The 14789-nt window shown below is 44.2% G+C and overlaps 1 protein-coding gene across 7 annotated transcripts in view; it reads left to right on the top strand.

Moving 5' to 3' along the window:
- Positions 1-1486: 1486 nt before the first annotated feature.
- LOC142432398 (uncharacterized) overlaps positions 1487-14789 on the top strand; it is a 30813-nt gene continuing 17510 nt past the window's right edge. The window contains exons 1-3 of one of the 7 annotated variants that reach the window (XM_075537571.1): positions 1487-2066; positions 5179-5250; positions 9601-9727. In XM_075537571.1, the coding sequence (XP_075393686.1) occupies positions 5199-5250; positions 9601-9727 (179 nt within the window). In that variant the 5' untranslated portion in view covers positions 1487-2066; positions 5179-5198. Of the gene's footprint in view, positions 2067-5178; positions 5251-9600; positions 9728-10143; positions 10326-14672; positions 14753-14789 lie in introns of those variants that run through there. The other 6 variants (XM_075537566.1, XM_075537565.1, XM_075537568.1 and 3 more) reach the window with 6 other exon arrangements.

The following is a 14789-nucleotide window of genomic DNA, read 5'->3' as shown; positions in this document are numbered from 1 at the left end:
CAGCAGCATCCATTGGATGACCCACTAAAGCTGATCATCAGCTCCAGCCACGAGCCTCATCTCCCTGATCCAGGTGCAGCTGCTCCAACCACTACCAGGGACCATCAGCCACCAGCCGGTGACGGCCTCATGGACACTGACTGATACTAAAAGCGGACCTGTCGTCTCTTCCTATGAGCGGTGCCAATGCTCCGTGTTCAGGTTTGACTTGTACCAGTTGCAGCCCACCCGAATTATGAAGTTCCTATCGCCTTACATGCATTCACTCATTTGTTCCTGGTGCCTGTTCGAACTTTGACAAGTGAAAGAGAAATGGGACAGGAGCTACAGAATAAATGACACTGTTCATCTCTTGAGGGAGGCAGCTTGACGCCAAGTCAATAATTTTGGTCATTGCCCAGGGCTTTAGGCGTGAAGCAGAAACCCTCAATAAGTCTTACCGGATGAAGAAGCTGATGAAGGAGTGACTAGAAAGAGCAGTACGGCATCATAGAATAAAAGTTTACTGTATGGACGGCTTTCGTTGCCTTTTTTCTTGCCTTTATTTTGTTGCCAATAGTAAAGATACGTTTCCTATTCGATTGAGCCTTTTAAAAATGTATAAAACAAAAGAGCATCCTTGCTCTTGATTTCCGATAGTAGTCGGCTGTAAAGAAGCATGTGAACTTTTTATGCCCTACCACCATTCTTTATGCCTATGAATGGGTTAGATAGCTTCTCAATTTTATTATTATTTTTAAAGGTTTTAAAAAAATGCCTGTCACATATTTGAGGTTACTTTTTTTTAATCAAAAAAGGCTAAGCTCTATGCTTTCGGGATCGGACAAAGGCAACAAGAATGAATATTATTTGAAATACCCTGATGTTTATTAACAAGATGTTCTGTATTTTCCTGATTATGCGTAAATACTTTTCTGTCGGTCCGCCCACTCCTCACCCCCTATCCACCACCCTAATGACTAATTGTGAAATTATTTATGGTGGCAATACATGCACACTCTAAAGGCTGATACTTTGAGCGAAGGTACCATTTGCCAACCTGCTGACGCTCCCGTCTGTATTTTTCCATTGCTTAAGCTTGCTAGTTCAGCAAACTTTGGTTTTCCTGTGCGGTCACCGGATTCAAAATTTTGCGGGGTGCTGGCCACGCGCAGAACGGACACCCGCAGAAAATTAACATTGATTGGTAAAGCGGGACACCGTTGATAAAATTCATATCCTGGCGAAATAGGTACATGACAGCCGAAAACCGTATACCCTAGCTTGTGTATTCTTTCCAAAAACCGGGACTTTTTTAAAACGCCGCGGGACTCAGTACAAATTGTTAAAAATCGGACTGTCCCGCCCAAAGCGGGACGTCTGGTCACCTTACGATAGCTGGTCCACCCCTAGTCAGCGTATGCAGTTGTGATTGGACGGGCATAGCCCCGCCCACTCATGTTCTGTTGCTGCAGAAACCGGGGTTCCAGTAGTGTGTGGGGGCAGAGACGTTGAACGCTGCGGACTCCCGGGCCCGCCTCCAGTAGAGCTTTCCATTGAGCCGCGTAGAACAGCGAGCGAGCTTGCCTCCCCGCCGAGCATTCTGGGAGTTGTAGTGTTGGAGTTCGGAGAAGTTGGAAGGCTTTTAAATTTTATTTCCTTTTCAATTTTATTGAATGGACTTGCGCTAGAGTTCACAAAGGTTTATCTTCCGAGCGTTTCTGGGAAGGGAGGGCCGGGCTCACCATGTTCCCCGGGGCTTCTGGGAAATGTAGTTCCCGTCGTCACTTCCGCCCGGGAGCGCGAGCACGCATTGGAGTTCCGGTCTGGCAGGTGAGTGATCCCCGCCCTTCTCGCACACCCGCGCGTGTGGCCGTGGCCGTGGCCGCGTGCAGTGTCGCTAGTGGAACAGAGAGCAGGGCGGCCACAGCGCGACCCGAGAGACGGAGGACGGCAGTTTGCACACCCCACCCCCTCCTCCCGCACCGACCCAGCACCTTAGACCAGGTGTGGCGCATCCTGCTGTTTACACACTTCTTCGCTCCCAAGCGCCCTTCTCACTGGAAGCACCTGCGGGCGGAGTTCAGGTCAGTTCTGAACCCTTCCGGACTTTCAATGATGCTGCGTTTGGAAGGACAGGGTCCCTTGGGCTACTGCGGGGATGTCCACTAAAGCCTAGCAGTCTTGTTCCAACCCTGTGATCTTAATCCCCGTGCTTGTAAGACCCGTAGGTAAAATCCAGGCTTAAACATGGTGCGTGGGAGAGTGGGCGTCCACTCACGAATATTCATAGCTTTGACAGAAGATAGAAAACTTGGCTGCAAATATGCCCGTGAAGGTGGAGGAGCCTAAAACAGACTCACTGCCATTGAGTCCATTTGGACTGCTAGCCACCGACCTTATAGGCCAGGGTCGACCTGCCCCTGTGGGTTTCTGGTAATTCTTTACAGGAGTAGAAAGCCTCGTTTTTCTTGCTCAGAGCCGCTAGTGGTTTCAAAGTGATTAACTCACATTTTTCAGCCCAACATGTGCCACTGTATCACCAGGGACCCTCAGTGGAGCTCACAGGGAGCAAATTTATGAAAACTTCTCAGACATAAGGAAACACCTTGAGGGAATGGGTCACCAATCTTCAGCCTCAGAACCATGGTTTGGGGGACATCAAAGTCAATTATCAACAGTCCGCAAAGACAAGGGTCTACATCCTGTACTGAGGGGAAGCTGGGGTTTGAGAAGCTTGTGGACAACGATCTGAGGTGCATCTCTGGGTCTCTCCCCGTCTGAGAAAAGCAGGGTTATGAAAATCAAGGATGCCTCCTCTAACTGTAGTGGGCTGAGGTAATCTGCCAAAATGATTCGCTACTCGCTTGACCCAGAAAACCCTACAAAATCTTGCAAATCAAGAGGGTCGAACCTCTGGGTCCACTTCAAGAACACCCGTGAAACTGCCCAGGCCATCAAAGGCATGCATATCCGTAAAGCCACCAAATACTTGAAAGACATCACTCTGCAGAAGCAATGTGTGCCTTTCCGGCGGTACATGGTGGTATTGGTAGGTGTGCCCAGGCCAAACAGTGGGGTTGGACCCAGGGTCGGTGGCCCAAAAAGAGTGCTGACTTTTTGCTTCACATGCTTAAAAATGCAGAAAGTAATGCTGAACGTAAGGGTTTAGATGCGGATTCTCTGGTCATTGAGCACATCCAGGTGAACAAAGCCCCCAAGATGTGCCCCCGGACTGACAGAGCTCATGGTCGGATCAACCCATCCATGAGCTCCCCCTGCCACATTGAGATGACCCTGACTGAGAAGGAACAGATCGTTCCCAAACCAGAAGAGGAGGTTGCTCAGAAGAAAAAGATTTCCCAGAAGAAACTGAAGAAGCAAAAACTCATGGCTTGGGAATAAATTAAGCTTAAAATAATGAAAGTTTAAAAAAAAAAGAAAAGGACACATAGGAACAATGAGTCCAGTGGACGGATGGCCACTTGAGTGAGTGCCAATCACCACCACCCTGAGACCAGAAGAACTAGATGGTGCCCAACCACCACTACCAACTGCTCTGAAAGATACCACATTAGAAGGCCCTGGAGAGGTTGGGAGGAGAATGTGGACCAAAACTCAAAATCATAATAAAGATCAGGCTGAGTGGTTAGAGAGGGACTGGTGGAATCTCTCACAGGATGGCACTTAGTCACCCTTCAGGTCTGCAAATGCACGTAGCACTTTGATTCCATTTTCTGCCAAAGAACAGGTCCATCTTGGGGAACAACAACAACACAAGGGAGCTATGCACACCTTAGACCCCCCAACCATCTGACCTGCACAAGGTAACTTTTACCCACGGACAAAGTTCACAAGGGTTAAGAGAGGAGAAGAAACGGGAACAGAAAACACAGAGGAAGAGGGAAACAGGATGTGACAGTGCGGGGATTGTGATCAAGACAGCTGGTACCAAATGTTGTGTGCTGTTCCTTGGCAGACAGACAAGATTTTGTTAAATTAACGCCCTGAATGCAATATTAAGATGCACACTATTCCAGCAATCCTGTGATGGCTATTCTGTTAAATTTTATTCATGCTTGTGTATGATAGGGTATAACTGAGAGGTGTGTCGACATTGGGGGGTCACCCTCTTGAAGCCGTGTTACTTGTTTCTCTGTTTTTCAGTAAGTGAAACCCAAGGCCATTGAGCCCATAGAGCAGAAAACATAACCAGGGCTTGAGGGGAGGGGCCTTAACAAGGTGTGCGGGGAGATGAGAGGGAAATGGGGTCAGGAAGTCCAGGAGGCAAAAGTATGTCTGGAGACTGATTATGGAAGAGATTGTACAATTACGTTTGATGTGATGGAACTGTGGAATGATATACCGTGTATACTCATGTATAAGTTGAGTTGTTCAGCACATTTTTTAATGCCGTTTTTGTGGCAAAATTACGTGCCTCAGCTGCTATTTGGGTTGGCTTATACGCAAGTACATATGGTATGTCTTAAGTTCCAAGTTCCAGCAAATTAAAAAAAAACAAGTGTAGACCCAGGAATGAGATCTGGGCTCACACTAAATCCTAATTGTAACTTTAAAAGGTTTAGTTCTTACATCCTGGCCCTCCCTGCTCGATATTCAACTTCATTAAAGGATCTCTGAAGATAAGGGTGTCACGGCCAAGCAAGTGTGGTGGAAAAAGGAGGTGGTGCCAGGCTATCAGTCAAAGAGTCTGAGGTCTTAAAGGCTTGTAGTCCAACAAGCAGCCATGTAAGCGAGGAGTCAGCTAAATCTAAGTCCATATGGAAGAAGCACACCAGCTTGTGTGATCCAAAGATGGCAAAAACAAAATCCAAATATGAGAGGAAAAGTATCAGAGTTCAAAGGGTGACGATCCAATTTGTGGAAGGCTACAGAGGACAGTCGGAGTCCAAAACCTATCTCCAGAGGATCTAGTCAGATTAAGCCTCTGGCAGATCCCCTCTAGTCAAAGGCAAGAGTCAGTTGGAAGGCCATGTGACTATGGTGGGGAAGGCTCTAAGGCACGTTGTATATGTGAATAATGTGCCAATAAAACTTGGGGTGGGCGGCGGATGAGAAGACGTGCAGCTGAAACCATTCAGAGGAAGGAGCCAACCTCTTGGCTGATTGACAGTCAGCGTCCGGGAAGTGGAACAGGATCCTCGGCCACCTTTTCACGTCTTGCTTCTCCCTCCCTAGTTGGGCCCAGGCTGCCTCACATGTCAAGACCGTCCAGCACCAGAAGCAGGAAGCAGAATGAGAGCGTCCATGGTGAGTGAGCTTAGCTCTTTGCTCTGAAAATGTCTTCTCGCTGCTCAGATTGGACTCTGCTTTTTCGTGAAAAGCTCCAAGGAGAACAGCAGACATTGGTGGACCCGGGTTTGTTGAGTGTGCAAGTTTGTACGTTTTCTGGCTCACTTTGGCTGGGTTTGAAATTTTTATATTTTATCTTTCTTTCATTTTTTTCCTCAAGAATAAAAGAAGGCATAGGATTGAGTTGTTTTCACACTTACCCTCTTTCTGATGCAAGAATGACTTGTTTTGGTGTTTGTATTTACCAGTACGTGTTTTTGACATGTGCTTTTCCTCGTGTACTTTGATAAAGTTTTGTATTCAGCATACATCTGAAGTTTTCCATTTTTATTTACTGTTGTGAAATGCGTGCATATGTGTCTACTTCACTGCCCACTTAAACTGTTGGACCTCTGTTTTTAACTGCTGCCAACTCTTAGACACACCTTTACTGATGACAGTGAAGGGGCTTGAGGCACTTGCTAGTGAAGATCAAGGATTGCAGCCTTCATGTGAATTACAACTCAGTGTAAAGACACCCAAGAGCCCACAACTGGACCAATGGGTAACATCATGAGGCACTGCGAAAAGATGGAAGTTGTCAAGCATTTCACTGCTTGGATCCACAATCAAGGCTCATGGAAGCAGCAGTCACGATTAGATTACACTGGGTGGATATGCTGAACAAGACTCTTTAAAGTGCTGAGAAGCAAAGATGCTACTTTGAGGACTCAGGTGTGCCTGACTCAAGCCCTGGTATTTTCATGTGCCTCTTATGCATGTGAAAGGTGGACCTTGAATCAGGAAGACTGAGGAAGAATCAATGCATTTGGATTATGGTCCTGGCAAAGAATCCTGACAGTAGCGGGCAATGCTAAGAGAACAGACAAATCTGGCTTGGAAGAAGTCCGCCCAGCATGCTCCTTGGAGGTGAAGATAGAGAGACTTCATCCTTACATGCTTTGGGCATGTTATCAGGAGAGGCCGGTCCCTGAAAAAGGACGTCAAGCTTGGTAGAGGAGAATGGCAGCAAAGAGAGGAACCTTCCACAGGCTGGATCGCCATGGTGGCTACCACCATGGGCTCAGGCATAGCAATGATTCCGAGGGTGGCCCAGGCCCAGGTCCAGGCCCAGGCAGGGGTTCATTCTGTTGTGCCTTCGGTCATTACGTGTCGGAACTGGCCAGTGGCATCTGATAACAAAAACAAATACACTCTTAGACATTAAAGTAGCTTATGAGTTTTGCTAGTCTTTAATGTTTTTTTTTTTTTGGGGGGTGAACGTTTATACAGCAAATTAGGTTACATTCAACCATCTCTACAGACCTTTTTGGTGAAAATGTCACCAGTCCCCCTGCTTTATTAACCCTCTGAGCTTTGTCCTGGGTTAAGCATTTCTGTTTTGTAAAGAATGTTTATTAATCAGTTACTCAGTGCCCCCCCCCTCCGATGTGTGCCTGTGTCATGGGTAGACATATACGAGGGCTACAAAAAGTCTGTGGAAAAATTCTATTATCTTTTTATCATTATCATTTTTGGGGGGCCTCTTACAGATCTCATTACAATCCATAGTTCAAGTGTATTAAGCACACATACGTTTCCATTATCATTTCCAAAACATTTTCTTTGTACTTGAGCCTTTGGTATCAGCTCCTCTTTTTCCCGTCCCTGTCCCGCTCCCCCCTTATGACCCCTTGATAAATTATAAATTATTATTGTTTTCAGATACTACACTACCACTGTTTCCCTTCACCCATGTTTCTATTGTTCATTCCCTAGGAGGGGAGGTGTTATGTGCCCATCATTTTGATCAGTTCCCCTGTTCTCCTCTCCTCCCCTCACCTTGCCCCTGCCCTTCCAGTTTTGCTACTCCTGTTTTTGCTCCTGAGGGGTTTATCTGACCTGGATTCCGTGTGTCTTGAGCTCTTATCTGTACCAATCTATGTACTCTGGCTTAGCTGGATTTTTTAGGTAGAACTGGGTCATGATAGTGGAGGGGAGGAAGCGTTCAAGAAGTAGAGGAATGTTGTGTGTTTGGGTGCCATTCTGCACCCCACATGAATTGTCCCCTTCTTATGATCCTTCTTTGAGGGACTGTCCAATTGTCTATAGATGGGTTTGGGGTTGCCATTTTGAACCCCATCGTTTGCTTCGATATAATTGTTTTTTGGGGGGATCTTTTGATACCTGATAGTATCGACACTTCATGATCACACAGACTGGTGTGTTTCTTCTGTGTGGCTTTGTTGCTTCCCTGCTACATGGCTGCTTGTCTACCTTCAAGCTTTTAAGACCCCAGACGTTATATCTTTTAACACCTGGGCACCGTCTGCTTTTACATCACATTTGCTTATGCACCCATTTTGTCTTCAGTGATCATGTCGGGAAGGTTTCACAGAGTGCCAGGTTATTAGAACAAAGTATTCTTGTGTTTAGGGAGGCCTTCAACAGAGGCCCCAAATCCATCTGCTATCTTAATACTTAAACATAAGTACAATGACCTATATCCCTATAATTATAAATTAATATATTTACATATATGCATGCCTATACCTATAACTCTATAAATAGCTTTTGCCTCCTAGTTTATTCCTCTTATTTCCTTTCACCTAACTCCTGCCCCACTATCATACTCATCCTCCATCTGGCTCTCAGTAATTCCTGTCAGATACGTCACTTGATTAAATCCCACCAGGCATTCTATGCCCCGTTTGCCATCAATTTTAGATCTCTTGCTGTTCCCTTGTCCCTGAGTTTGTTAGCTTCTTGCTCCCCCTCCCCTTCCCCCCTTCTCCCATGTCCTCCCAGATTCTCCAGTCCTTTTGTTTACTACTTACCGTTGTTTATCTTGCCTCTCTTATATAGATAGACATAGAGCGGGGTGGGGGTGGGGGAGATGCAAAACAAAAGAAAACCAATGCCTATAAATAGTTCCAGGTCTGTCTGCTGACCCTTATGAATGTTTTCCAATTGCGTTTGATGAGGTGCCAAGCCCCGTCCCCCATGTCAGAAGTCTATTTTCAGGATTCCTCAGGGACTTTGTTACTCTGCTCCCATTGCTGCCCTGTTGCACCCCCTTTGTGTTTTGCCCTGCTGTGTGTGTGGCAGACTGGGCCCACTTTCTGCACAGTCTCCAGTGCTGTCCCTCATAGCGTTGTGCATCACTGAGGGCTTGTCATGTCGCGTGGTGGGGCCGGCCTTACGGTCCTCTCTGTGAATTATCTGCTCCCAGCAGGGATGTTGTCCTTGGGGCTTGTGGTTCATGGTGAGGTGTCTCTCTCTCTCTCTCTCTCTCTCTCTCTCTCTGTCTCTCTTTCTCTCTTTCCTTCTTAGTTTGGGCCTGTATGGTCTATACATACTGACCACACTGCCCGGCCTATATTTTCAGTGCTGTCCTCTTTATTACATTCTTTGGGAGAATCCATTATCTTTTAATTAATTCCATTTTCTATGAGCTTTCTAATGCCCCTTCTTATATATGTGTATGTTCTCTTGTTTATGTTGGAAAGAAGCGTGTGTTGAGCAAACCACCAAACCATTATACAAAACGGAAACTGAGATGTGTAGGGAACTCGTGCGAGTCGCCTGGCTAAGAAGGGACACACCATTGGAACACGTGGCGAGGCATGGCAGCGACAACTCGGTGCATCATTGTTGGAATTCATAGACGTGGCATGCGCCCTGAGAGCGGAGACAGCGTACTACAGAGCTGTCCAAGACAGGCATCCAAGAGCTCGTTATTCTTACAAATAGTAAAGAACGGTCATGCCAGAATCGATAGCGTATGGTTGGAGCATGGTACATGTTACCAAATTCTACTGAAAATAGAGTGAGCCATCTTTTTGAGATGGAAGATTTGGAGGGGGAAGATAATCTGTATCAAAACATAAACCGGGCAGCAGATATTAAGGGCTCAAGTAGAAGACAAACGTTTTGAGAATGATGATGGCAACAAATGTACATATGTTCTCGACACAATGGATGTATGTAAGGATTTTGCTAAGAATTGTGCGAGCCCCCAATAAAATGATTTAAAAAAGAAAGAAAGAAACATAAACCATGCATATATGAACACACAACATTCTTGAGTTGTAGGCATTTACTCTGAGGACATGAAATAAGAATTTAAGGGCTATCATTTGGGGCATGTGTTGGGTGAAGCTAATGGATGAGCTTGTGGGATTGGCAGGATAGAAGGAGAAAGGCAGGGATTCTACATAATGACCCGTGGTCCTCAAAATCGGGAGCAAGTAACCTCCATCCTCCCGCCCATCCTGGTCACATGGACAGTGGTCTTAGGACAGGTTGTACTTGCGCTTGATCTTATAGGAGGCACTGAGATTCGAGGACGTGGCCGTGGTCTTCACGGAGGAGGAGCTGGAGCTACTGGAGCCCGCCCAGAAGAAGCTGCACCGAGATGTGATGGTGGAGAACTTCAGGAACGTGGTCTCACTGGGTGAGGACAGGCTCTGTCTGGAGTGTCTTTATCGCCTCCGATTTTCAAGGTTTCACATGGTCTTGGAAGGGGCACCTGATTGGGGAAATGATCCTACTACAGATAGATAGATAGATAGATAGATAGATAGATAGATAGATAGATAGATAGATAGATAGATGGAATTGTTGTCTTTAAATAAAACAGTAAGAAAGAAGGACAGAGTTGCACAGCGCAAAATCTGGCCAATAACATACATGTGTGAGTTGGTGGGAGTAAATGAAAGCAGACATTGGCACAGAAGTTGGCCAAACTATTTTCATTTTAGAACGTTCTGCATATAAATCTGGTTCTTGAGATAACTGGCTCTACTAATACGGTTTGTTTTAATAATGTGGCATTGTATGATATTCACCTTTCCGACCCTATCGTTGTAGACAAAATGTGTGCATAAGCAAATGTGGTGAAGAAATCTTATGGTGCCTGGATATTGAAAGCTATAGCAGCTGGGGTCTTAAAGGCTTGTAATTAAACAGGCGGCCATCCATCCAGGAAGCAACAAAGCCCATATGGAAGAAGCACACCAGCCTGTGTGATCATGAGGTGTCAACAGGAAGAGGTATCAGAAGTTCAAAAACAATTAAGTCGGTGTGAAGGGGCATGGCTACAATGGAGACCCAAAGTCCACCTGCAAGATGATTGGACAGTCCCTCTTAGAAGGGGAACATGAAACAGATGATAGAGCCAGGGTGTGGCACAGAATTCCACATAACTCTCCTCTAGTTCTGTAATATTTCTTCCCCTTGCTAGTAACATTTTTATACTTAGGATCACTCGGTACATGAAGGTCAAGATGGATGACCCCTCAGAGACAGGGGTGGTGGTTCCCTAAGGATCCGGAGGGATAGCATTGATGATTGTATAACCCCACCCGGTGGGATTGAACGACAGAATTGTATGTGAATGGATATATTGGCGTGTGTAACATATGTCAATAAAACTATTATTAAAAAGAAAGATGAAAGACTGCCACATTTAGATGGATAACGCCTGAACAGGAGCAAAATGAAAATCCTCACCACTGGCTAACATCATGATAAATAGATTAAAGATCGAAATTGTCAAGGATTTCTTTTTTAATTTTTGGATCCACAATCAGTGCCTGTGGAAGGAGAAGTGAAGAAACAATATATTGAAGGGGGGAAGAGAGAGAAATAATATATTGTATTGGGAAAGTCTGCTGCAAACGATCTCTTTAAAGTGTTGTATCTTTTACAGGTTTGGGATAAGTGGAATTAAAAGAGAATGGAAAGTTCCTACCAACTTAAAACCCCCCCAAAACAGTTTTTAAAAATCTTTTCTTAAAATTATGTAATCATTTTATTGGGGGCTCCTACAACTCTTATCACAATCCTTCCATCCATCCATTGTGTCAAGCGCATTTGTACACTTGTTGCCACCATCATTCTCAAAACATTTGCTTTCTACTTGAGCTCTTGGTATCAGCTCCTCATTTCCCCCCTCTCTCCTCACTCCCCCTTATATTCAATAAAACAATTTTATTGGATATAAGTCGTATATTATCCCGCCAATGTTTAGAAGCCCTCATCTATATATTCCCCACAGTTTTGGGGCACATAATTTATATATCATGCCATTCAGTCATCCAATCATTTTGAGAATTGTACAGTCACCACCACAGCAATCTTAGAGCATGCCCCTCCCCATGATATATTCACCTTTAACATGAGCTATGCAAACACAATCAGTTCTAGTCCTGCCTCCCACCTGCCTCCTGCCTTCAGTATTGACTTCCAAGACCCCCTTTCCCTCCCTATGGCCCACCCCCACCCCTGCAATCCCTTTAACTCCTTGTGTCAGTTGTCCGTTAACCATCTAACTCCTGCGTCTCACAGCTGAGAAACCCACCAGAAACAATAAAAAAAACAAAATCTCACTGAGGTGGAAAGGATAAAATAACAGTATAAAAGACAAAAATACAAATAATGCATAAGAAGGAAAAGAGCCCCATCAACATTAAAACAACATCAACAAAAAAAAAAACAACCCCAGGAAATATCTATCATCAACCAGTTAGAGATACTTGACACCCAGTACAAATTCAGGTCATGCGTAGAAAGAGGTCAACTGCCCACGTATCGGGTTTGATCCAGCATAATCAAGATTACAGTGGTCTCTGTCAGATAGTCAGGCTGTTGGAGACTCTTGGCTTTGGCTGCAGCGCATCTTGGGGCTCCCAGTGCCCTCCGTAACCTTCTCCAAACTTGGTGCTCACTCTTCCAGCTCTGATACTTTTTTCTTCACCACGTTCCTTTCGGTTGAGAGTACTTCCTTTAGTCACGTTTGAAAGAAGCTGTGCTGACAACACCGTCTCATGGCTTTCCTTGGGTCAACTTAAAGCATGTTTTCACTGGATGCAGAATTCTGCATTAACAGTTACTTAATTTATTTTTTAAATTATTTTTTAGTAGTTATTTTCTTTCAGCACTTGAAAAATGTCATTCTAAAAAAAAAAAAAGTCATTCTAATTTCTTCCAGCCCTTGTGGCTTCTGAGGAGAAAATCCGCAGTCACTGGAAACATTGTTCCTCTATAAGTATGGTGCATTGCTCACTAACTCATTCCAAGTCGGGTTTTCTTTGGGGCGGGGGAAGTGCCTTATTTAATTTTTAGAAGTATAGTTAGGGTGTCAAGGAGCCTTGGTGACGAAGCAGGTACACGTTGGGCTGCAATCCTTAAGGTTGGTAGTTTGAAACCACCAGCATCTTGGCGGAACAAAAGGGGTTTCAACTCCTGTAAACAGTTAAAACCTCAGTAACTCATTGGGGCAGTTCTACCCTGTCCTATAGGGTCGCTGTGAGTCAGCATGGACTCACTGACAGTGAGTTTGGTTATGACGGAGCTTGGAGTGGCTTTGTTGTTTATTCTGTTTGGACTTTTCTCAGCTTCTTGCCCATGTCATTTTTTTCTTTTCAGCTCACAGGACTCTCTTATTTGGGGACTCTGATAACAAGGACAGTCTATTTTTGTGTCTAACACGCCCTTGAAATTCAGGCCCCTCCTCCCCGCATTCTAATTTCTGTGTTCATTATGAGTAATTTCTCTCCTTCTGTTCTCAAGCTCATGGCTTCTTGTATTATCACCAGTCTATTATTAAATCCACCAGGTGTGTTTCAAAATTCCAGTTAGGGCATTTTATTCCAAGTTCTGTTTGTTTTTATTTTTTATTATTATTATTATTTTTTAATACTAATGTCTTTATTTTTTAAAAAACATTTTATTAGGGACTCATACAACTCTTATTACAATCCATACATATACATACATCAATTGTATAAAGCACATCTGTATATTCTTTGCCCTAATCATTTTCTTTCTTTTTTTTTTAAATTTTAACAATTTATTAGGGGCTCATACAATTCTTATCACAGTTCATACATATACATACATCAATTGTATAAAGCACATCTGTACAGTCTTTGCCCTAATCATTTTTTTCTCCTCTTTTCTTTTTTGATATTTTATTAGGGACTCATACAACTCTTATCACCATCCATACATATACATACATCAATTGTTTAAAGCACATCCATACATTCCCTGCCCCAATCATTCTCAAGGCATTTGCTCTCCACTTAAGCCCCTTGCATCAGTCTGTTTGTTTTTAAATAGATCTTCTCTTTCTTTTCTGAAATTAGTTTACTTCCCCATTTGTTTTCAAGAGGGTTTGTAAATGCTCCTGCCAACCTTTTTGTCATTGCTGATGTAGACTCTATCAGCCAAATCCAACAAACACAATTGCAGTACCTTTATGACACCACAGAAAATTTAACTTTGATGCTTTATCATCACCAAATAGGCCACCAGTTTTCCTATTTTCCTGGTTGCTTCCAACTGGATATTTTCATTTAGGTTACACCTAAAGCCAAATCACACCGGCGTTGAGTTGACTATTACTCATAGAGACCCTACAGGACACGTAGAACTTTTTAGAGGGTAAAACTTTACAGAAAGCAGATTGCTGCTTCTTTCTCCAGCAGGTGGTAGGTTTGACCCACCAACCTTTCCATTAGCGGTGCAGTAGCTAACCCACAGCAGCAGGAGGGACACACACACACACACACACACACACACACACACACGTCTATTTTGCTCAGATAGGTTTAATGCTCATATTTTAATGTATCGTCCATGCCCTGCGATAGTGAGTCTTTTAATTCCCAATCTCAGAAGGAAAACCTTTATCATTTCACTATTACATATATTTGTTGGAGGTTTTAAAAAAAAAATCTATTCCGAGTTTTCTACATGTTATTGGTTTTGCCATGACTGGCTATTAATCACCCTTCCTGCATCTATTTGCATGATCACTTTTCTCTCTGGTTCTCTTTAAAGGCGCATTGCTTTATATTCTAATGTTGACAGTGCTTTGCACAACTGGAATAAATCCAACTTGGTGGTCAAACATTCTCTTGTTTTATAGATTGCTGGAGTTGGCGTGCCTTTTTCTTTCTTTGCTGCATTTTGCTAGATTTCACTGTAAGATGTGCTTGTTTATTAAAGACAAGATGAAACGTAGTAAGCACTTTTCTTATTTACGGAAAGGCTTGCAAGATTGGCATTATTTCTTCCTTTAAGCGCTTTGAGAATTCTCCGTTGAAGCTAAGTTTTGAGATTTATTTGAGGCAATGCTTTAAATTCAATTTTAAAATCGTTTTAGAAATCCTCAAGATATCCCCTTCCAATTAAAAAAGAAATGAACAGGCTCATTTGGTCCAACTGTTCAGAAAACTTCACAGACAAACTGCTCGGGATAGTTTTAATCCGTAGGTCTGTTGGTTAGAGAGGGGGAGCGGAGGTTTCTGGAATGTGTAGTCCAGCAAGCGGACTCCGGGAAGAATGGCTCCTTCCGGGAGGCATTGCTCCTTCCGGGAGGAATTCTGGGAGTTGTAGTCCGGGAGCTCAGTGCGGTGCACGGAGCGCTTGGGACTGAAGGGCGAGGCCGAAGCCACCATCCCACCGGGAGGTGAGACATCCGTGTCCCCACGTCCATGCCGAGCCGT

Source organism: Tenrec ecaudatus, chromosome 18, assembly GCF_050624435.1.
Source record: "Tenrec ecaudatus isolate mTenEca1 chromosome 18, mTenEca1.hap1, whole genome shotgun sequence".
Lineage (NCBI taxonomy): Eukaryota > Metazoa > Chordata > Mammalia > Afrosoricida > Tenrecidae > Tenrec > Tenrec ecaudatus.
Note: the sequence above shows the minus strand (reverse complement) of the source record. Positions and strands in the feature narration are given on the sequence as shown.